Source organism: Varanus komodoensis, unplaced genomic scaffold, assembly GCF_004798865.1.
Source record: "Varanus komodoensis strain SLA01 unplaced genomic scaffold, ASM479886v1 scaffold122, whole genome shotgun sequence".
Classification (NCBI taxonomy): domain Eukaryota; kingdom Metazoa; phylum Chordata; class Lepidosauria; order Squamata; family Varanidae; genus Varanus; species Varanus komodoensis.
Genome location: NW_025335356.1, coordinates 122,745 through 146,658, shown reverse-complemented (window position 1 = coordinate 146,658; position 23,914 = coordinate 122,745). Strand labels below are relative to the sequence as shown.

Below are 23,914 nucleotides of genomic sequence, written 5' to 3'. Positions count from 1 at the left end.
TGAAAAACATACCTTTTCATGCTCTGGTGCTGTATGTGTGCAAATGCATATTTTCAGGGCAGGGGGTTGTATTTTTCTATGACTTGACTTGTGCAAAAGAATCAAAAGTTTAAAAAAGGTAAAAGAATCAAAAGTAAAAAAAACAAGAATAAAACCTGACTTTTCCATACCTAGCATCCTGAAGTTTATTACCTCTGTCCCAAGTCTCTCTACTCCTTAGTTCTGGTTACACTAGCTGATGCAGCTGTTTTAATCTGCTGAAATAAGAAACCGGGGGCTATTAAGCCATGTCAGCATTGGCTTCTGGCTTCTTGTAGGTAAGAACCTGACCTGCTTTGAAAATCAGCCTTCTCTAAGGAGGTGCCCTCCAGATGCACTGGATTGCAATCCCCATCATTGCATGCCACCAAGCCCCAGCCTTCCCCACTCTGGTACCCCCCCCCCCCCCGTTGTGTTGGACTACAGCTCATTATCCAATTCAGCAGGCCAGCAGCTATGTTGGCCAGGGATGATAGGACTAGTGGTTCCACAGGTGTTGCAATGTTTGGAGAGCTGGAATGGGAGTCAGGAAATCTAGGTTTTAGTTCCTTACTCTCGGGGTGACTTTGGACCAGTCAGACTCTTAGCCTGATCTGCCTCACAGGGTTGTTCTGAGGACAGAAAGTGCGGAGACAGATGTAAGATGCCTTGCGTTTCTTCCAAGAAGAAAAAGCCAGGCTTTAAATGTAGTGTAATACTGTTTAGTGGGCAAGGCCAACTTCGATTTTAAGGAGAGCACCCTCTGCTTTAGGAAGCTGGTGAACTGAACAGATTAAGCCCAAGATGAAGGCTGCAAGCCTACATGCACTTCCTTGGGGAACAGCCGTCTTGAACGCAGTGAGACGGGGAGGTAGTTCTGCGTAAACATGTGTAGGCCCCCGCTGTTAGCGGCATCAGTCGAAATCCTATGAAATGATGAGGATCTGTGCTGGATCCAAGCAATAATCAAGGATCGGGTCCATGATCGTGGGTCAACACTGCAGAGTAAAATGGCGGGTTTGTGGGGGGGGGCCTTTCGTAATCCGGTCGCTCCCTTTTAAACAGGCCGTGACAGTGTATTTTGTTTCTTTATTCCTTCATTTTCCATACTGCCCAGCAGCCAAAGCTCTCTGGGTACTTGTTCACAACAGCACATGCAGCAAATCACAACAGTTGGGCTTGAATGCCCACACAATATTCTGTGCTAACAATGGGGTTATATCTGACAGTTGCAGGACAGGGGAAAAGAGAGCAATCCAGTGAAAGCAGCCCAGCCAGCCAACTAAAGAATGCGGCCAGCAGGATCCAACCGGTGGCACGACGGGGACTCGAATTGAAAGAATGCACGGGGGCGTAGAGCGACCCGTGGCTTGCCATATTTCAAATTCACTGAGACCGGAGCTCCATTCTGAAGCAAAAGGCAGTAGGAACCCACTGGCAGGCCTCGCTTACAAGTGATCCCACCAGAGCCACCCGAGGTGGCCTGGACAGCATCCAGGTGGCCCAGCTGAGCAGGTTTGCTGCACTTCCATCCCGCAACGGATTCCTCAGGCATCTCCCCCACTATTTGAGTGTTAAGAAAATCACCAAGGTGATGTACAGGATCAGAAAGCAGAGGCCCACCCCAACCGCTGCGTGGGCCATGATGCGTGCCAGCCGGGAGTTTCGCTGTGCTGCGGTCAGGTTCCCCGCAAAGTTGGCTTCTCGGGTCTGGGGAGGAAGAGCAATAAAGGCTGGATTAGTGAACGCATGACAGTGCTTGCCACCTTGGGCAGGCAGCAGAGGGTGGTCCCGAGCCGCTGTGGCACTGGCCTGTGCACTGGCTAGCAGACTTTTTTTTTGCCACAAGTAACCCTATGGTCTGAGATTGTGTATGTGAGGGAGTGCCAGAAAATGGGTGGTTCCTGATGGGCAGCTCCTAAAAGTATAAATCAGAAGGCATCATCCAGCTATTCCAACTTCCCCTTCTTTATCAGTGTCTGCGTTGGGATTTGAGAAGGAAAAATGCCAGGGAGATGAGTTGGGAAGACATGGCGGGTTAGGAGTAGCTGCCTGGTAAACATTCCATGCTCGCCACAGAGGGGCCACACAGCAAAAGCTGCGTCTGGAAGCAGCCCAAGAAAGGGGAAATGGAAATACAATGTGCTGAAGCGTAAACAGAAGGCTTCTCTGCACAAGGCATTCCTTCTGTGCTTGTGAACTCCTCAGTCACGGAAGTTTGCAGGGCCTTTTCACCCGAGCATTTTCCTCTGGGGCCTCTCTCACAGAAACCCCAATGCCTGAAAATGGTTAACATGCACATAAGCAGTAAGAGAGTGTGTGTGTGTGTGTGTGTGTGTGTGTGTGTGTGTGTGTGTGTGTGTGTAGATGGGGTATTGCAGGAACAAGGCGTGTCTCCAGTCCCCAAGCTTGTACTACGGACCTGTGCAATAGTCCAGAGAACCCAACACCTGGCTCACACCCTGGTTCCTCCTACAGCTTCCTTATCTTTTGTCATGAAGACTTACAACTTCGGATGAAATTAGATAGCCTCTCCTCCTAGGTCTGCCCTATTGTACGGCAGGGAGCGAGAGAGACGGGAGATGTCTGTGAAAACAGCTGTAACTGGAAATCCACTCACCTTTAAGGTTTCACAAGATTCGCTCTTGTATTTGAGCAGCAGGCAATGGTGGCTTTCCCTGGGGAAGTTAGTACTGCTCAAGGGCAAACACGCTTCCTCAGATCCTGCTCTTTCTGCTTTTTGATTGCCATCAACCTTTGTACTTTGCTGGGCCTTTTCCCTCTAGGCAGCTGCAGGCTTCCTACCTTTAGGACAGTGCTTTAGTGGCTGAAAGATGAGTGGGGGTTCCTGAAACCCAGGAGCCCTGATAACTCCCCCCTCCCACCATCATTACCAAAAGCTTGGCTAACACCAAAGTTAAGGGGTTGCCTCCTGGTCGCACTCAGGAAGAGACCAGTCCTAATGTGATTCTAGCTTTGGAGCTCCACCCCACCAGCTACCACCTTCCTTCACACAGGCTTACCAGTATAGAGAAAACCAAGGCAGTGATCCCCAGTGGGAAGAAGCAGCAGAACATGGTGAAGATGGAGTAGGCCAGATAGTCGGGTTCCTGGGTGGGCTGGACAGGTGTGATGAAGACGGCCTGAGGAGGCAAGATGCTGGGGCCCTGCTTGAATCCTGTCCCAGGTGCACCATATGGAGGCTGGCCCTGGCTGGGCTCAGGGAGAGCTGCCCCGTAGCCGATGGGGGCCAGTGGCTCAGGATGCCTTAGGCTGTCTACTTCTGAGTAGCGGGGTGGCTCGGGGAGGTCGGGCGCCTTGCCTTCGACCGTCTCGTAGCTTGGTTTGCTCATTGCGCAGCTCTCCTCTGCTCTCCCGCCCTTCTCCGGCGATGTCCCGCTGCTTCCGTCGAGCTGCTGCGGAGCCCCTTCCCTCCTCTCTCGTTTGCACTCCTTCTCCCCGCTTCAGCGCGCTCCCCGCAGCCTTCGCCTTCCTCCTCCTTGGGTGGTCTCCTCGTGGGGATGAACCCCCCTTGGCTGGACCCTCGCCGGGCGACGCAGCCCCCTGCTCCCCGCTTCTTTGCTCACGGGCGCTCTTGCGTGTTGCTCGCAGCCAGGACTTGCCCAGCCGTTCGGGAGAAGGAATGAGCAGAAGTTGGATCTGATCAGTGAACGATGCGGGGCGGGCTGGATGAGCAGGAGCGCGGGCTCCGGTTTCACTTCCCGCTTAGATGCGAAGGACACGCTCTTTCTCTGGAGCGCATGACCTCACCCATGACTTCAGAGCTGCGAACAGGGACTGCGTTATATTAACCGATATCCATCCCGAGGATCTTCTTGCCAGCCACCCCCCACACCGTCATTTTAACACATTATGCAGATAATCGTGTTTTGCTGTTCCTTTTGGAGGAACGGGTATCTCTGCAGAATCAAATCAGCACAGAACTCTTAGTTTAGATTTGATATTGATGCAACAGGAAGAACTTGACTTGAATGCAATGCTTTCTTTAAAAACCTTAACTCATTGCACTGCTTTGCTGTAAGAAAATGAATCCTTTGTAAAGCAGCCTATAATGACAACCCACATTCAACTCATAGTCAGATCGTGAGTGTGAGTTACCATGTTGTCTGAACCCAGCTACTGCCTGATGACTTTCCTTCCTCTCCCACTCCATGTGAGGGTATATGCATGGGTTAATGCCACCCATAATTTTAGAATCCCCCGTGTGGAATCACAACACTGGGCAGAATACAGGTGGGGTTCTCCTGAGTCCACCACAGGGGCCAGTGGGATGACACACCATCACCTCCCACTCCAGACTGGAGTATCCCAGGAGCATACTGTAAAAATGCAGGTACCATAAATTGTTTTGTGGAATTCTTAGGGTTAAAGGAAGCTTGGCAACAAGTTAGTCTACCCCCCCCCCCTTTCTAGGACATACCGAAGAGTTACTGCCCAGCCTCTTCCTGAAGACCTCCTTAAGAGAACCTACTCACTCCTCCTGGTAGTTGGTTCCTATAGAAAGGCCAGGGAACAAGCTATACTATCCAGATGTTTCTCCAAATATTCAAACAAAAGCTACCCTCCAGAAACACACACCCATTAGATATAGTCCTGCTGTCTGGGGAAGCAGAGACAGAGGGTCTCACAAACACACACAGCAAGGACAACAGAAGACATACATTTGCATGTGTTTTGAACATGCTGATCTATACATATAGCTGCACTGTTATAATAACAGTTCTAATTTATTCAGTCTGTCTCACCATAAAATTGGAGATTGTGAGCAGGGGACCTTTGTGCCTACCTGTTCAGTCTGCTGTCCAGGTGGTGCGGATAGACAATGTCAAAGCCCAGCTCTTCCTTCTGGTGGTTCATGATCTTTAATCTGGAGTTTTGCACAGCACATCCAATAGACGTCTTCTGGCAACCCTTCAAGTAGAGGCCTGCTCTCTCTAAAAGAGGACACTTGGCCACCCTGTAACAAGACTTTGCCTTTTTCTGTGTCACAACGTTTGGTGTCCCTCCATCTTCTCTTCTTCAGGCTGAATGCACTGAGTTCCTTTAACCTTTCTTCATAAGAATCAGTGTTTGCATTACTGACCATCTTTGTAGCCTTCCTCCGAAACCACGGCTCCCTTGATACAGCCTGAAATCCCATTAGCTTTTTTTCTTTTATGCTGACTCGGATTTCATTTGTGATCGATTGCTATCTTGAGGTCCTTTCCAAATATACTACTGCCAAGTCAGGTAGCTCCCATATGATAAATGGGCATTGAACCTATCCACTCCATCACACACGATGCAGAACTTTGCACAGAATTGTGCTGAATTTCCTTGTGTTAATTTCTGCCTCATTTTCAGGTTTTCAAGGTTATTTGGAATGGGATCCCTTTCTTTTGAAAAGTTGGCATTCCCCTCCTCAGTTTCATGTCATCTGCACATTTGATATGAAATGAAGCCATTTCCTAATTGAAGAGGAAGTGAAATGTGCTGATCTTTCTCTCTTTCTCCCTGCCTGCCTTTATTCTGTTTCAACAAACAGATGCATAGCATCATGGGTAGACATGACTGGGCAGCTGCTGAGGGCCCACACTCCACCAGGATCCCACTGATAATGGCCCGGCGCTTGTGTTCCCTCTTCTCCCCTGAAGCCTGCTTGTCCACCTGCCTTTCATGGAGGCCCAGGTCACAGTGGTAGGGAGAGAGAGCAGCAGCACATACTGTGACGTGTTCTCTTACCGCCTCTCTGCCTGTCAAGCAGGTGATGGGGAGCAAAGATGAGAAAGAAGATGAGGAGCAAGAGCGACTGGGGACGATGTTGGTGAGGAGCATCTGGAGCTGGCACTGCTCTCTCTCACGCACACCACTCATGCCAATAGCAGGGTTTCACAGACCTGAGCATGAAAAGGGGCTCTGGAAACAGAAGGTAGTGCTTGAGGCTGAAGAGCAGGATATTATGGAGGGAGAAGTGGCTAAACATGCTGGTTCAGGCCTCAAGATAAGCTGAGTCAGATCTGGTACCGCACTTTTGTGAACTCAGTGGGTAGGGCTTATTTATAATTCTGCCTAGTTAGGGACATACTGCATCCTTCTGGTGGTCCCCCTTTATCAAATGCAGCTTTCATTCTAGCTTCATAGGAACCATCTGCATTGCTTCATGGTCGAGACCAGCAACACAGGTTGTTCCCATAAAGCTCAGAATAGAATAAAAGGTGGTATATAAATGCTATCATTTACTCAGTGGATCAACCAATGAATCAATCAATTGTTGTCTTGCTGGGCGAGAATGGCAAGAACCTGTTGCCACTTGTGCCAAGTGTGTCCTTGAACTTTCCGGTGTCAACTTTCCCCACATGGCCCAGATGACACATGGAGGCAGCTGGCATTGGATTTTCTCTTCCCACGTGTAATTGTGGCTGTTTTGGGCTTGCTGTGGTTTTTTTCCCCTCTTCCGATATTTTGTAGAGGGTGGAGTTCGAGAAAACTGGTTGCCATGATTCACATTGTAACATGCCCCAGTGGAAGCTTGGATGGGGTGCTCCTGGCTGATACATATTTTGTTTTTAATTCCCCATTAATATTCCCAAACATGCCTATTTTGTATGCACATGTGAGATTTAAGACATCCACCATTGTGCAGGTTGGAAACTGGGTACCTTGAACGGGCAGTGGGCAGGGAGGCGCCTAGCAGCAAAGTCCAGCAGGTAGCCACCTTGGGCATCACTCCACAGGACTTGTAGGTAACTTTATTTCCCCATTTGACAGCTGTCAGAAGGTGAGCTGTCAAATGTCTCCCAGGGCATGAACAATCTTAGCTCACAAAAGTGGGGCAGCAGCTTCTTGATCCCCTCTGTTTCTTTGATTTTGGACTCATGTGTCCTAAGGTTGCCATCACTTCTGGAGTTATTTGCAAGTTTCTGCCACTAACCTAATGACTTCCAAATCCATTGGATCACAAGAGACAGTATGGGGTAGCAGCTAGCATGTCCGACTGGGACATTAGAAGACGTGGGTGCTACTCCTTATTCAGCCATGAAACACATTGGGTGACTCTGGCCACTCACTAAAGCTCAGCCTAACCTCACAGGGACGTTGTCAGGAAAAATGCAGAGGAGAAGGACCATGTCAACCAACTTGGGCTCCTCAGTGGGAAGTTGGAATAAATGTAACAAATACCTCACACCCATGCTGGCTGGGCACGAGGAGACTAGTAGTGCAACACTTGCGCAGTGCGCCAGGTTGAGGAAGGCCGAATCAGAGCAAGCTGTGTGTGTGTGTGTGTGTGTAGGAAGGGCTTAGAGAGCAATCGGGGCTTTATAAATGTGTCCCTATTTCATCTGTGAAAGATGGGAGAGTGGGGGAGCAGACTAAATAAATTGGGAAGCATAGGCAGGAGGGTTGGAAATGGGAGCTATCAAGTAAAAAATGAAGAAGCAATGATTAGAATCAGAAGGGAGGGTGAGTGAAAGAATGGGCAAACAGTAGAAATGCACCTGGAAAAGGCAATCATAACTAACCCATCTCATGATTTTGGGACAGGGGAGTCAGACCATGTTTCCAGTTTTCAGAAGACCAATCTTAATTTATATATGGTACTTAAAATTATTTTTAGACTATCTTTAAGGTTAAAATCATGTGACCTATGGATCCAATTGCATTGCCTGTTCTCATTGTACTCTTGTGCTATGTGGGTGTCATACAGCCTGATCACACACGGTGTTTATCCCTTGCTGTGGACGACCCATCACAAATCTTTCACTAGACTGAACTGTCAGATCCCCTGAAGTCATTTCAAATGTAGCACTGTGCATTTGACACAGTTGATCATGGGTCATCAATGTACGTGAATGTACATACATGTATGTTCAAATGCATGTTATTTGCCTGATGTGCATGCACACGTAAACCAGCCTGAGGCACATCCTTTTGCTGGTTGACTCAAAGAGCATGGTCAACCCAAGATTTCTTTGATGTGCATCAGTGGGGAGGTCTCTTAGGATACCTTAGGATTAATGTGTCCTTGCATGTACTTCTCCCCCATAGGCTGAAAGCTGGCCTGCTCAGAAGGGTTCACCAAACAAGTATGGTGATATACACAATCCAACATGCAAGCCCCACTCCCAGCGCCATGTTGGCCAAGATGAGTGCCAGCCTGGAATACTGTTGAGCAGCGGTGCTGTTTCCAGAGTCGTTGGCATCTTGGGTCTAGGCAGAAAGGGAAAGAAGTCATGCCTCAGTGAAAAAAGCAATAGGCCGACATTCCTCGTCTTCCCACAGGCGATGGGATTTGCATTGGCTAACAAAGAATTGTTTTGTTTGCTCCGAGCTAGACCGGTTTTAGACAGTACGTTCTTGGTACAGCTGCAGTGGGAGATACAGAGGGTTGGCTGGGTTTCTACATCTAACAACTTTACCAAGAATGTAATCTCATCATTTTAGGTTTAAATGGGGAAAGGAAGAAGGAAAGAAATGAAATGAAATAGAAAGGAAAGAAGGAGGAGAATTATACAATGAGAAAGATGATACACACACACACACTCACACACATTAGGTGTAACCAACACACAAGAATTCCCCTATTAACCCATCTCCTCTTCCACTCTGCTTCAAGGAACAAAATATCCAATAAATTGGCATAGCTGAAACTTTTGGTTCTTTATAGAATCAGTCATTCATCTGTGCCACACCCCATCTCTTCCTAATTCTTTCTCTTTCTCCTCACAAAAAAGTTTAACTAGATGGCATTTCTCTTCTTATCTGAGCTATTACATGGAGGGGAACAGAAAAACTCAGCTGGCACATCTGGCCTACGTACAATACTACCAACCTTCAAAGAGACCAGTGTTTGAATACAGACCATGCATGTCAAATCCAGTGTGTAGGCCCAACACATGCAGCTGATTTTATTTGGTAAGTTAAGCATCGTTTTATTCAATGCTCATTGGACTTTGTGCAAAGAGGTCATATTCTTAAGTTAAGTTGTGTTGCACTTCATATGGAAGTGGCAGGATGGTTGAACCTGGAGGGCAGGGGATGTGCTCTCCCCCTCCTCTCTCCAGGATGTGCTAGAAGAAGGGAGAAGCATAGTCCAGTCTGATCTCTCTGTCTTTATGTCATATTAGAAATGTAATAATAATAATAATAATAATAGTAATAATAATAATAAGAGTAATAATAAGCAGAGATCTGTCTTGGACCTTGCCAGTCTGTATGGGACAAGCTGGTCATCTGCAACTTTCACCAGGTGGAGCCCGAGCCCCTGGCCAAAAGATGCAAGAAAGGTAACATTACCCTTCCCTCTTGAAAGGGTATTCCAGAGAATCATCTTGCCAGGTGGCATTTCTAACATGTTAAGTTACCCCTTGGTAAATTTTCCTGCAATTGATTCCTTCATGCACCCTCTTGAAGCAAATTCCTGCCAAAGCTCTGAAAAACAGACGTTTGCATTCCAGAGTTTGACGATGGCATGTCGCAGCTCAGATAAAACACCAGCATGTCTTGAAAACAGCTGCTACCCTAAATCCATACAGCTCTATCTTGCCTGTGCTGCAGTGGACTTAACACAGCTTCCCCTCTGGGGACTAACAGGACATGCAGCAAGCGGCATATCGTGGTCTCCATGCATCCAGCCTCATTCTCTCCACTGCACATCGTTCTAGTACTGGAGTTATGGGGTTCAGGGAAGGGCTTTTGGAAAATGCAGAAGCCCAGGCTCTCCCTGGTGTAAGGCAAACCATTCCCAGCCCCAATAAAAGAGCAGCCGCCATGGGGTAGGGGGTGGGGGTCAGGCCTTCACTAACTATGAAAGCAGGCTCTCACCCATGTTATTCTAGCACTGCATCTCCTGCTTCCACCCCCACATACTTACCTGGATAGAGTAAACCAGGGCAGCAATACCCAGGGGTAGGAAACAGCAAAGCATAGTAAAGATGGAGTAGGATACATAATCAGGTGCTCTGGTAGACTGGACAGTTGAGATGAAGACAGCCTGTGAAGGTCGCAGGACAGGACCTTGGTTGGCTTCTGCTGCAGGTGGGCCATAATAAGGTTGGTGCTCAGGTGGCATAGGGAGAGCTGTCTCATAGTACATAGGGAGTGCTGGCACAGTGGGAAGTTTCCACGGATCGAGATCTCCATAGGGCTGGTTCTCTGAATACGGAGGCGGACTCAGAGAGGCAGGATCATTGCCTTCCATGTTCTCATAGTTCGGGTTGTCCATGTTGTGGGTCTGCTCTCTTGCTTCCCCCCTTGTGGTAGTTTTGCAGGTGGTGCCTCTCCGCTTCACTCAGTGCTCCATGTTCCTCCTTTTCAGCCACTGGGATCAGCTGTGGGACGCCCTGTTCTTTCACCTTCAGTCTTTTCTCCACCCTTCGTTTTCCTTCTGCTGTGGTACCCAGCTGATCTCTCCGTCTCCTCTTTTGGCTGGATGCTTGCCTTACACAACAGCCCGCTTTGTTCTGCTTCTCCGATTAAGGGATTCTTAAGTATTGCGCTGGCTCTTGGACAAAACCACCACACTTCACCTCTTAGAAGAAATGAGTGGGTAGCATGGGGAAGTAGGTGATCAATAATCCAGGCAAAGAGATTGATAAGGGGTGTTTTGCTTTCCCCATTCCTGCTGTGGGGCTGGAGGGGCACATGCAGATTGCATACCCAGTGTGATTTCAGAGCTGAAAGTGGGACATGGACCTAACGCAGATAGGGCAGCTCCAACCATCATGCTCACTGGGGCCGATGTGAGTTGGAACACAGGAAGATTGGGAGGGTCAGTGGCTGCCTGGCACCTCCTCCTGATACTTCTGGATGGTTAGAAACTTAGACAGGAGATGGATAATGGGCCCAGGGGTGCTGGAGGGAATTGCCCTGCTTGTCCTGGCAAAGTTGCCACTGGCTTCTGAGAGAGAGGGGGGGAGAGGGAGAGGGGGGCTGGGGTTATTGTAGTCTGTGTTTCAGTGCACAGCAACCGGACAGGTTCTGAGCCTGAGGACATGGTGAAGAGGCGTACGGAAGACTACATTTGGGCTCTGCAAGCAGCTTAGCACACCGGTTGTCTTCACAACAATGTGATGTTGGAGTACTGGATTTGGCCATCCAAATGTTTAAGGGTGCAATCCTTCCTTCCTTCCTTCCTTCCTTCCTTCCTTCCTTCCTTCCTTCCATGTATAAACTGCCTCATCACCCATGGGGTTCTCTGGGCTGTGCATAGAATAAAAACAGAATTGCCTGGAACTCAGCAACTCAACTAGGCCATAACAAGAAGTAATACAACTTATTTAGACAATAAAAGGCCCACAGCTCATGGCATTCCCTAGCCAGCATGCGTAGGATTGCTCCTGATACTCTCTGGATGTGGTGGACATCAACTCCCATCAGCCTCAGTCAGCATGGCCAGGAGGAATGCTGGGAGTGAGTTATGGTACTGAAGGTCTGGTGTAAGTGATGTGCATCCAGCTATGTTCCACTTGCTTATTTTTAAATCTGTGCACATGTTACAGAAGGACAACAGGGTTCCAGGAGCTCCTTCCTAAGGAACCAAGCCCAGGTGGGTGGTGCACCTCCACAATGCCTGTTAGTTCAGAGAAGCTGTGGCCCCAGCATCTTAGAAGGGCGTGTGGGTGGGTCAGTGGCAGAGTGCAAGCTCTGCATGCAGAAAGCCCCAGGTCCAGTTTCGGCATCTCCAGGCACATCTGGAAACTGTGCAGAGCTGCTGCCAGCCTGCGGCTACAATACTGGGCTAGATGAATAAATGGATTGGATTGGAGGCAGCTGCCTGTTTTCCTAACAGTACCAGGAATCATTTTGCATAGCTGTCTCCACCACTGGTATTAGAGGCTGTAGAAGAAACAAATAGGGAGTGAATTTGAAGCTGGTGCTGAGTCGGGAAATTACTGGAGTCAATAAAAATGATTGCACAATCAATATGTGTCAAGGAATGTTTATATCCTCTTGTTTCAATTCATTCTAATATATTCTTTACCCCTTACCAGCTGGAAGTTTGCCTCTGTTGCATTTTGCCGCTTTTTATTAAATGCATTTCCCAGTGTCCCCAGTATTTAAGGATTCCGAGAACATGGAGATTATGTTGACAGAGAGGCAAAGTCACAGCTGGTGTCTGGTGCTGTGCACATCCCTGGCAATCTGCAGAGGTGGTACAGGGCTTAGGCCACTCATGGGCAGAGTTTTCCAGCAGGTCGGTATCCCTATTTCACATATCAAGTAAACCCTGCACAATTCATTAAATGAATCACATGTAGGTAGGGACTATCTTATATTAGAGATTTAAAGACTGGGCTATGTGTCATGAGCATGTTCTGCTCCTTCCCTCTTTTCCAGCAGATCAAGACAAGTCTTCTAAACACACAGTTCTTTATTCAAGCTGGACTGGTTTGTGTTACAAGTCGGTAATACAGAAGTGACATAAATCAAAGTAACCATCACTCTGGTTTGAAGGAGAAGCTTCTGCCCATTAGTCCAAAGCAGCTGAAGACTCCCTCCTCCTTCTCTTCCCCCAAAGACTTGGCTCAGTCTTCAAGGAGGTTGGGGGCCCATCAGCAGGAAATGCTAGATGCTAGTTAATCGGTCTGCTAATTTGGATTGATGGTGGATCATTCAGTAGATAAACTCACACCCATCCTCTCCTTCAAGTAGCTCACATTCTGAGGCCAGCTGTCTAGTTTGGAAAGCTGTATATTGAGAGAACTGATTCTTGATCCCTGTACTATCCTCTTAGTAGCATTTATATGCTTTTTCATTTGAAATCATCTACTGTATAACTGGTTCTATGTCTTGGACTTAAATAGAGTGGAGTTTGCTGTACTGTGATGCTAACATTTGCTTCTGATTAGCAGTCACAAGGAACTAAACAATGCTAAAACCAGAACTTCCATTAATTTTCAACATTGCCACTCGGCATGGAGGATGGTTCTGATGAGAATCCAAGGAATGATCCAATTTTACACTGCTGATGCACTGCACGGGCTTCAGGACGAATATTGAGCTCATTGTGTCTATTTTACAGCAGGGCAAATTCAGAATTGGACTCTTATTTGATCGTCGGCTTCCGAGTCCATTAATATGGGTCTTGACTGACCATCACATGGGCCAAAAGCTCCCAGATGACCATTGATGCTTATCTGTTTGCCCCTCCCCATTCTATTGTTTTGAGTCACCATTGTAAATTTATCAGGTACAGCTTTCAGATTGCTGGATGTTCCATCAAGTGCGACGCGTTGCAGTCGGTGCATTCTGTTTCTAGGCATTTAGTCAAGGGTGGAGAAATCGCATGGCATGAAAGCACATGTGAACTGGCTCATGGCAGATCCCTTGACTGAGTGATTCCAAGAGCAGGACTCTAAGCCAAGACTCCTCTGACTTGTGCATCACTCAGCTAGGGGTGGGTGGCGGGTGCCCAGGTGGGAAGTGCCACTTCAGATGGGAGCCTCATGGCACCGTGATAGGTGATTAGGGGTTGTACTCAGTCTTGCTGCCTGTCTGGTTAGTAACAAAAAAGATGATGTACAGAATCAGGAAGCTGAGCCCCACCCCAAGTGCTGCATGGGACAAAATGAGCGCCAGCCTGGAGTTTCGCCGAGCAGCTATGATGTTTCCAGCGCGGTTGGCATCTTGTGTCTGGAGGTAAAGAGATGAATGGTGGATCAGTGGGAAAATGCACCTGGAAACCATTTCTGTCATGCTGAAGTGGCTAGTCCCTTGTGTTTGTCTTGGGCTGTCAGGTACTTGCCAGAAATCATGAGGTCTGAGGCTGGAGCCCAGCAGAGGTACTCAAGCCTTGATCTGCATGTTCTGGCTGAATCTCACACTGTTAGTTTGGATAGTCCCTGGCTTCTTTGTGTGTATATGCGTGTGCATGTTCAGACACACACTGTTAGGAATTTAGACATTATCCTCTTGCTCATGTTAGACGTGCAGAAAGAGAACCAATGCAATAACACAAGCTTTCAAAGGCATTATTATTATTATTATTATTATTATTATTATTATTATTATTACATTTTTATACCGCCCATAGCCAAAGCTCTCTAGGCAGTTGACAGCAACAATCATAGAAACATACACTCAGGTCACCCATCCCACTTCTGCCCAGGCCTGACCCTGCTTAGCTTCCAAGATTAGGCAGGATCAGGCACTTCAGGCTACATGGAAGCTACCTTCACTGAGAGAGAAGGCATTTATATTTCCAGCCCAGTCCAGTGCTGTTAGACACATTTCAAAGGGGTGCTTCCCAGATTTCACTTGGGAAATCGACCATGCCATTTTAGGTGATGCTCAATGAGCTTTGTGCATTTCTTACTGAAATGTTGCATCTTCATGCAACACGGAGCTGATGAGAGGCACAGCAGGGCCCCCCGAGGGTGCTGGGTGGGGGAGACGTTCCTCTCCCTTTGATGGGTAGGGCTGGGGGCGTAATGCCACCCTTCCCTCTTCCTTGATGTGCCAGGTCCTGGGGGAACATGGAAACTTGGTGGGACTAACTGGGAAGTTACCACAGTCTGCAAAAGGCATGGAGGTTTTGGCATGTGGCAACCCGTCCCTAGAAGGCAAGGAAGAGATGTGGTTCTCTCTACTGTCCGACAGGTGGTTCCAACTGGCCATAGGATCCTTGTGGTACTTTACTCCTTGGAAAAGAGTCACAAATTCTATCTGTGCAATGCCAGCTCTGGGCATCGCGTATTCTCATTTGGGCAAGGCACTTCAGTGGGCCCCCTCCCTCAGGAAGTATGCCTTTGCATCGCCATTGCCCTGGCAATGGGTATTCTTCCATTGCTCCTTCCTTTCTTTCTCCTGACTTTCTTCCTCATCATTGCTCCCACCTGCTTTCTTGGCAGGAGAAGAGCCTTTGAGCAAAGAGGCCGTGGCAGAAGCACCATTCTTAGAAGCGTCGTTGTCCGGGCCAGACCAAGAGGCACAAGAACAAGCAGGTTGCCAGGGTGAAGAAGAGAAGCAAACCCAGGGAGCGTTTGCTAATGGGTCTCTCCTGGGGTTTGGGCCCTTGGCAGATGCCCCTCCTTGCTCCCGCCACTGCTGATCCTACATAGTGGCTACAGACGACTTCATTTATATTGAGAGAACACAGCAAATTCCTGGGCTGCGGGATTCAGTGGGGACATGCCATGCCTCGGATAAAACGCAGAAGAAAACCCTAGCCTGTGAAAATGCATGCAGCACTATGCCAGGCTGTATTTAGGCTGTTGCACAACTCTTGTGTTTGTTTGCAACTGACTGACAAGGTTACTTTGGTATTTACCATTTATGAGTTAATCATCGACTGCCACCACCAACTTGATCTGGACCTTGCTGGAATGGTTTCCGGTGGCTCAGGCCTGAGGATGTGGACTGGCCGAGCCTGTTCAGTCACCTCTGTGCTCGTTTGGCCCTTTGTGTCTTGTTAAATCTGGTTGGGAGGGAATAACTGACCAGGTCCAAGGAGGTGCAATTTTTCTTGAGAGGGATGGTGGCAGCCTCTTTACAGGAGATGGTTGATAGGCCGCTTCTGGAAAAGCCTAAACTGGATCTGGTCAATAGCCAACATCCCTTTCCTTGACCTAATGCTTGGCCGGGTTGTCACTAGTCACTCATGAATGAAATTGTGTACCTGAACCCATTTCAAAAGGGCTTCAGGTCTGTTTCAGGGACCGGATCTGCCTGTCTTGTCCTGTGGGATGACTTTTGTTGAGATAGTGGCATGGGGAGTATGAGCCTGTTGATTCTTGTGCACCATTTATTTATTTTTGGATTTACAGGCCACTGAAGAGCCTTCTAAGGGCTCTCTAAGTGGGTAACAACATTAAAAACAGGCTAAAATACCATTATAAGTACAGGTGGGGAGGAGGGGGGACCTGTTGGTAGCAGGGTCAGCTCTTTCAAGCAGGCATTAAAGTCTGATTTAAAAACCTGGAAAAATCTGAAAAGCAGCAACCACTGTATCCTTGGGAAGGAATGCCTGGGCTGGGAGCTGGGGGTGGTGCGCTGCGGGGGCCCCGTTCCCACTCGGGTGGCTGCTTCCGGAAGTGATGTCGAGGGGGCATTGTGCTGCATCTCCATGGTGCTCAGCATCTATTGGAAAGCAATGGGGAGGCTATCCATAGGACTGCAAGCACCAGGCCCCAATCCAGCCTCCTTGCACTCAGCAGATTCCTTTGCCATTCTTGGCCTGGCCAGGAGGCGAGCTGAGCCAAGATCTAGTCCACAAACACTTGGGAAGGCCAGCGGCTTCCTTACATAAACGTTGCCAGGTGCACAAGTCTTTGCACAATCGGGCCAAATGCATAATTGTTTGCACAAAGTATGCAAAATGTGCAAACCCTGCAGGTCACATGCATGGAAGCAGAACTCTGCTTGCACAATGGGACAGACACTTGCTGTGCACCCGTTGTGCAAGCGTGTGTGCAAGCTGGCTGCAGGGACTCACACGGACTTAGGGCAGAGGTAGACCTAGGGCAGAGAGAAAGCAGGCGAGAGCCTGGGGAGCTGAGCCGAGAAAATCCGATGGATTCCTACCCTTGAACCAGACTCCTCACGCATCAGTGGGCTAAAGTCTCTCCAACATGTAGTTGACTCCAAGCTCTATCTTTCCTTTTTTATCAAGGGCTCTTCTGAGCCAGAGCCTGGGCAGAGTAATGGACCAAATGAAGGTCTGCAATCTTAGACTTAATCCAGACAAAGCTGGAGGCACTGTCAGTGGTTAGTGGATCAGGGCCATCATTTGGATCCAGCATGGTCCCTAGAGGCACAGGTGGTCTGATATACCAGCTCTGTCTTTATTTGGCCAGAGGCAGCCTACATACTTCTCATCTGGGTTGCTGCAATGAGTTATGTCTGCCAGTCCATTTCCAAACCCAACTCAAGCTGTTGGCATTAGCAGTTAAAGTTCCACAGGGTTTGTGACCTGGTTACCTGAAGGATTGTCTTCTCTCATTGAACCTGCCTGATCTCTAAGATAGAAGCACAGAAACAGAGCAAGTCAGAAGGGGTCTCCCAGGCCATCTAGTCTGACCCCCGGCTCCAGCTGCTCTGCTCATGACATGCCAAGATGATCGTCAGTAGTCCTTCCCAGTGTGATGATCTGAAAACACATCAAGGACCACTCCTATGGCCTCCTGACATCATCTGGAAGACCTTAAATTTACTCGGAGTCCCATCCTGAGAGCTTGTGATCTCCAAGTTGGAGCACCAAAGCCTGGTGTTTGGTTGCACTTTCCGTCCTTCCTTCTCTGGGTCATGCTGAGGGGCGAGAAGGGGATAAGGGTGGGACCATGGAGTGATGCCAGCTCCTGTCAGTACTCAGCCTCCTTCCCTCCTGCTCCCTGGAGCTAAATTAGGTGGCAGTTGAGGAAAAGTGCAGGGCGTGAGTACGGGGGCGAGCGAGGTGCCAGAACACCGTCTCTCTCCTTGCGTAGATGTTCGCCAGCCCTGTGTTCAGAGGCTTAGGAGTTTCTGCTGCAGGGGTGATATAGGGCTGCTCCCCGGGGCCCATAGGACAGCTTGAAGTCCCAGGTCTGAGGCTGGAGAACAAGGGTTGTGCTCCGATCCCCTTCCCCTCCTTGCAGCCAGCATAGGAAGACACCTGCCAGATGCCTCTGCAAGGCCACTAAATCTATCTCAGAGAGGGGGTAAAGTGGGCAGGGAAGGGGGCAGAGAGGAGAGGAGATGGGGGTCAGCAGGTTGCAAACTCTTCTTGATGATGCCCCAGCCCAGCTCCTTCCCTCCTGCTTCAAAGCACAACTATATAGCCACTCTTGGGCTATCTGGAATGGAGAGCAGTATGCATGGTGAGGCCTCTTGATGTTTTCTAGAGGCCTCTCCGACCCTGTGTCCTTCCCTCTCTCTCCTCCACCCGCCACTCTCACCTGTGTTGAGTAAACCAAGGCAGCGATGCCCAGGGGCAGGCAGCAGCAGAGCATAGTGAAGATGGAGTAGGCCAGGTGGTCCGGTTCATGGCTGGGCTGGCCTTGTCTCATGATGATGGTCTGCGGAAGCTGAAGGACTGGTACTTGGTGGGTTTCTGCTCCAAGTGGGCTCCTGCAGGTCTCGTACTTGGGGGGCATGGATGGAGGTGACTTGTAGCCCATGGAAGGTACTGGTCCCGCTGAAGGCTCTTCGTAGGGGGGCAGAGGAGGAGTGGCAAACTTACTGTCATCGATCTGCACATATTTTGGGTTGCTCATGGTGCAGGCCTTCTTTTTCTTCTTTGCACAGTTCTCTGTGTTCTTCTCTGATCACCCCGACTGCCCCTTTGATTGCTTGCAGAGTGTCCTGTTTTCTCTTTTTGGTGGCACCTCCACTTCTTTGCTCGAGTGACTTGTAGCTATGGCTCCGGCTCTTGGGCAGCACAAGATCACTGTGACTCACAGCTCAAAAGTCAAAGTGGTTATAGAGAAGAATTAGGCAGTGAATAACCCAGCCTGACAGACTGTCATTGGGCAGCAGAAGGACAGAAAGGGTTTCATGTAGCTCATCTTTGTGGTAGCAATAGGCAGACAAACAAAAATGCCCCCCTCCCCACGCTCTTGACAACACCCTCAGAGCTGTTTCATAGCCACCCTCTTAGAGAGCTAACTGGGGAAACCTAATTAGGGGGAAAGCTAATTGCTCCATCTGTCTTTTGGAATATTTCTTTATCAATGTTATTTATTACTACCTTTATATCCCACCATTTTTTTCCATGAAAGGACCCGCAGGGGCCCACAGGTTCCTTCTCCTCTTCTCTATGTTTATCTTCACACCCATCCCATGAAATAGGTTAGGCCAAGAGTGAGTGAGTGACTGGACCAAGCTCACCCAGCGAGCATCTTGGCTGAACGCAGATCTCCCAGGCCCCAGTCCAGTAGTGCAACACACCAGTTCCACCTATGTTCAGTTTCTGTATTTCTAAAGAAATGCGAATCCTAGGAAAGGCTTTCTGAAGGAGGAATCAAACCAGGATAAGGTCTGTCTGGTGGAATTTAATCCTTACAAATCCATGCTGGATTGAACGGACCACTGACCTGGCATCAAATATTTATTTACTGCTTTTGCATACCATTCACGCAGGTATCAAAGCTCTCCGAATGGTTTACAGCAGAACAGATATCAGGGTCCTTACTGTCCTTTCTCACCTCTTCAGGTGGTTTGGGCAGAACCCTTTGCTGCAGGTGAAGCACCTTGCCCCCACCCCCGCCATCATCTGAATAATGACTGAACTGAGAAAAAATATTCACACAAAATAAATAGAATCCCCAGTAAGAGGCTAATTGGGTCAGAGCAATTCCTTCACATGTTAAATGTTCCTGGGGTAGTCCTTGGCATCTCCAGGTACCAGGTGATGCTACCAGGTGATCCACCTGAGATCTTGCAGAGCAGTCAGAACAGAGCAGGTCTGTCTAGGCCAAATGGGCTCATCTTGTTTTCCTACTCTGGTCTTCCTGGGTTTCCCAGGTTGCTGCACCCCCTTTCCTGGACTGAACCCCCCCCCCCCGCAACTGTTGTATTGGCTTTTCCATCTTTTAAAAGGTTGAAGCACCTGCCTGGCGTTGTGGTTCCTGTCATTAAAAGCTTTATAGGAAAATAGGTGGGTATTCTGACTTTTGGCCCGGTGTGTTTTGCCTTCAGTCCCATCCCCTTTTGCCATTGGCTCTACCCATTATCTGAAACAAACCCCAACATCGACCCCCAGAGATGACTGGAAATGGTATTTGGCTCTGCAGCTGTTTGGACATGCCGTCCATCTCTGGATAAAGGGACCGGGAAGACTATAAAGGCTTATCTTGACATCCTGCAGTCATGTTTTAAAGCTGAAGAAAGACGGAGCGTGTGCATACCAGCCGGCTTTGCCCTTCATCACACGCACTGGCATGTTGCACAGGGAGAAGGAAGGCGGGAAATCCCAGGTTTAAGAAGTTTTTGTTGCTTGCCTTGGAGAATCCTGGAGGGTAAATGTGTCCAGTGCCCTTCCCTGCAGTGGCTAAATGAAGGCTTGCTGACCGCGAGACAGTGCAGTTGCCACAATGTTCTCATTGCGTTTGCTGATTTGTTGACTTTTAGCAGTTTCTGGGAAGGTCCTATGATCTCATCCGAGCGGTTACAAAACTTGTTCTTTTCTCCAGATTCAGTGCAGTAACAGCTTTCTGGGGTCACTGACCCACTGGTAAGTGCTAGCTGTATTTTTCTTTTCTTTTTAAGAACTGGCAGTTATGACATCTGGAATAAAGGTGGTGGAGGGATGCTATGAGATAAAGAGAAGACAAATGCCAGAAGTGTTTCCCCAGCTTTTATTCCTACTTCTGTTAGTTTAAAAGCCCTTGTTTTGTATCTCCAACTGCTCTACATGGGCTTTTCAACGCTGTTGTTTCTGCACATGTGGTGGACACTACTTAATTTTTTTAAAAATTTGCCAGCCGTTTCCCTTTGGGACATAGGTGGGAGCCTAATGCTACAGGATCAAGACCATAGGACCTCTCAAAAGTCTTAAACTTAAAACATGGGGTGGTGGAAGCTGGACTAACAGGGTTGAAACCCAGAGATTTGCTGGCATCTGCCTACCCAACTCACATCAGGCTTCTCGGCTTTCTCCGGGTTAAGCTGCCATACTAACAGTTGCGGGAGGAACAGCTGAGCAGTTGGAAGAAGACACATGGGGTTCACCTCCTGAGCCACAGCTGTTTCCTGAGCCTGGAGCTGGGACCCCCCCAAAATGCTAGCGCTCTCTAGACACTACCTAGATGCATACACCTCTAGGGCTGCCTCTGCAGGCATACAGTGACTGCCGGCTGATTAATTTTTCATTAAATCTTTCCGACGTTGCATAAGGATAAAGAGGTATTTCTAAGGGTGTGGGGACACATGCCCTCTTAATTTCAGATGCAAATTTTGGAAGGGGACACACATTGCTTAGTACTAAGAACCAATTTTTAGCAAGCCTGTTAATTATATTGCTTGCACCTAAGCAGGATATAGCCCTAAAGACATTTCATAAAGCAAACAGAGCTATAGCAAACATTTAGGTTCTTTCTTGCTTTGAAAGTGCAAAATTGCCAGACTAATTTCTCCCCCAGCTTGCAGCTTTTATTAACATCTTCTCCAAATTCAGGAATAAGCTACCAGTTTTTATTTCTTTATTGAATTTCCTAAAACATTGATCCTGCTTTCATTTCTCAGTGTAGAAACCCAAATCATGTTTTCAGAAAAATACATCATCCTGAGCCTATAATATATATTTATTTAGAATATTTATATCCCCCTTAATTCCCAAAGAGTCTCCCAATACTGCTTACAAAATATTCTCACAGTACAGTCACATTCTGCAGTAGGAGTTCAAGAAGAGAAATAAGATCACTGAAGCAATACTTTCCCCTTCATCCTCAGTTTTCCAGATTTCTATCCTTAGGCCTTCATTTGGTAGGTAGCGGAAGCCTGCAAGGTTCTCCATGATTAGGTAACAGGGATGCATACTTGGTCCACCAGGGAGGCAGGATGTTTATTTCCTGCAGTTAGCAGCAAAAGAGGAGAGCACCCAGACATTAGAAAGGAAGCAAAGGGAGGGTGCATTCCAAGGTGGTGCAGAATCTGGAATTTATGGGGGTGGCTAATAATGCTTATGTCTATCAATGTGTGAGTTCTTCAAGGATGATTCACATTCTCTTCTTTGAGTCCATTCCAACAAATCCTTCATTCCAAAGCAGCTGGAGCTTCCATAAGGCCACTAAAATTTTCTGAGGACAACCCTGGTGAAAATGCAAGGAATGCCCTCATCTTTATGTTGCTCATCAATTCAGCCTTAATGTTTTGTTGCGTTCCTTAAAAGAGTGCAGATTCAAAATTGAAATTGTAACTGGGTTGTTGTTAAGTATTAAGTCACAATGAAAGTGTGTGTGTGTGTATGTATGGGGCAGGAAGGAGGGTGGGAGAAAGGAAGGGAGAGAGGGAAATGTCTATGAATCATACTATCTAGTGGAGTAAAGATTTTTGTCATGGCAGTGAAACTGTTGACAGCTTAAGGGGTCCCGATAATGACAGAAGGGACAATGTATTGGCTGACCCCTTCTGATCCTGGAAAGAATCAGGGCAGGCTTATAAGAATCAGCTGAATGGCTTAGGGAGAATGGGCATATACCTGAGATGAAATTCACACATTCCAGCAAACTCCAGTTTAAATTAATGGGGATACTGGGCCAGTCTTCTGGACCCTGGTACGCTTTGCCTTTTGGAAATATCTTGTGGAAACTGATTAGCATGAGTTACTGACATTACCCTTCAGCAGCCTGCCTAGGGTCTGTAGACATGAAAATCTCTGAGTGGGGGCTGGAAGGGGCTGAGGAAACATCCTCCAAAGCACACCCACAGCAACGCACATTTGTGAATGTTGAGGTGCCTGACCACGGAGTGCACGGCCTGCCATCTTTACACGCCAAGGACGATCGCAGATTGCAGGGCAGCCGTGTTTCCCCATCGTATCTTTTTGCTGCAAGTGCAACCATCATTTTGGCAGCGGAAACATACAGGGCAGGCAACTAAAGGAGCAGGACAGGCCACAATGAGAGCAATGCATGCTGGTGGCATAGCTCGGGCACTGCTTCATTCTCGGAAAATAGGCATATTGCTTGAGTGACTCCTGCTCTCTTCTCTGTGGCAGAGCTAAAGAACCCACAGGGGTAAAGCAGGAAGGCTGGAGCGGGGAACACTTGGAAGAATGAGAGAAGGCCAGAGAAGGAAATGCAGAATAGGAAGGAAAGCTGGGCAGGGGCGATGATCTAAGCCCATTTTATGATCTTAAGGGCAGTCATGATAGTTTATTCGTGGGTCAGTGGATATGAGTATTGCCCCCCTCCCCATGAAATAAGCCAATGTTTCCTGTTTGATCATTGACAGTAATCCCATTGCCTGGTCTATTGTTGTCTGGTTGCTATTGTTTGTGTGGGAAGCGCTGTGTATTGTACAGCTGGATCACAACTGGTATTCAGCATTTGATGCTGGTGGCCCTCGCTAACCTATCACTGGATCACCTGCTGCCACCTCGGTCGCAATGCTTTGCAAGTCACACCTGGTGCCTCTGGTCCTCAAGCCAAGCATGTGGGAATCAAATGGCATGCGTTGGCGTGCGATCCAGCCTGCACTGCATGCATTTATGGAACATTTCAAATGGCACGATGCCAGACCAGGACGCCCCTGAATTGTACACTGACCAGCTAATCTTTTTCAGGATGAACACTGTGCAGCACATTCTTGGAGTGTCACTTGGTGGCTGCTAACTTTCCTAGTGAAAAACATAAATCTGTAATATGAAATACATGACACAGAACGCTATTCCCACCCCAAGTGCTGAATGAGCCAAGATGAGTGCTCGCTGCGAGTTTCGGTGAGCAAGTGTGCCATTCCCAACACTATTGGCTCTTTGGGTCTGTGAAGAAAGAGAGATCAGAGATAGATTAGTGGGAGAAAGTGCAAATGGGTAGCATGTCTCAGACACAGAGGATGGCGGTTGCCTTAGTATTGGCAGACAAGGGCTCCTTTAGTTCAGGCTGACCTTTACCAGCGGCCTCTTGGCCTTGGATGGGGAACTAGAAGAGCAAAGCATTACTTGAACAGTGTGCTCTGGCTGAGGCTTGAACCATCCATTTGGATGCCGCTCAGGGATTCTGCAGAGACAGATAGGACCAAGCTCAGATCTGTCCATGCACAATGGGCATATTGTGCAGCTGAGGGACGCAGAGTGAGAACGGCCCATTTCACCCTTTCACCCCGTCCTGGGTTCTTGTGGCGCTCTCCCTCTACCCGTCTACAGTGTTGTGCTCTTGGTTGATACTGAATTAAATGAGAGAGAGAGAGAGAGAGAGAGAGAGAGAGAGAGAGAGAGAGAGAGAGAAGGGGAAAACAGGAGAGGGGAAAGGTAGAGAGGGAA

The 23,914-nt window shown here is 48.2% G+C and overlaps 1 protein-coding gene and 1 long non-coding RNA gene across 2 annotated transcripts in view; one reads left to right on the top strand and one right to left on the bottom strand.

The window, feature by feature from the left end:
* LOC123019393 overlaps positions 1-23,914 on the top strand; it is a 38,247-nt gene that overhangs the window by 10,226 nt on the left and 4,107 nt on the right. The window contains exon 2 of the long non-coding RNA XR_006413922.1: positions 8,751-8,931. This is a non-coding gene — a long non-coding RNA (uncharacterized LOC123019393). The remainder of the gene's footprint in view (positions 1-8,750; positions 8,932-23,914) is intronic.
* Positions 1,088-3,736, bottom strand: LOC123019392 (synapse differentiation-inducing gene protein 1-like). Its single transcript, XM_044422220.1, has 2 exons — positions 3,042-3,736; positions 1,088-1,728 (listed from the first exon to the last, which is right to left on the bottom strand). Exons 1-2 carry the CDS (start codon positions 3,369-3,371, stop codon positions 1,582-1,584), a joined length of 477 nt encoding a protein of 158 aa, XP_044278155.1. The 5' UTR covers positions 3,372-3,736; the 3' UTR covers positions 1,088-1,581.

What these genes read in the sequence shown, in the direction of transcription:
- LOC123019392 (XM_044422220.1), bottom strand. Translation starts at nt 3,371, where the DNA reads ATGAGCAAACCAAGCTACGAGACGGTCGAAGGCAAGGCGCCCGACCTC. An exon ending in CCTTGGTTTTCTCTATACTG is followed by an intron (nt 1,729 to 3,041) that starts GTAAGCCTGTGT and finishes CTTCCTCCCCAG; the next exon opens with ACCCGAGAAGCCAACTTTGC.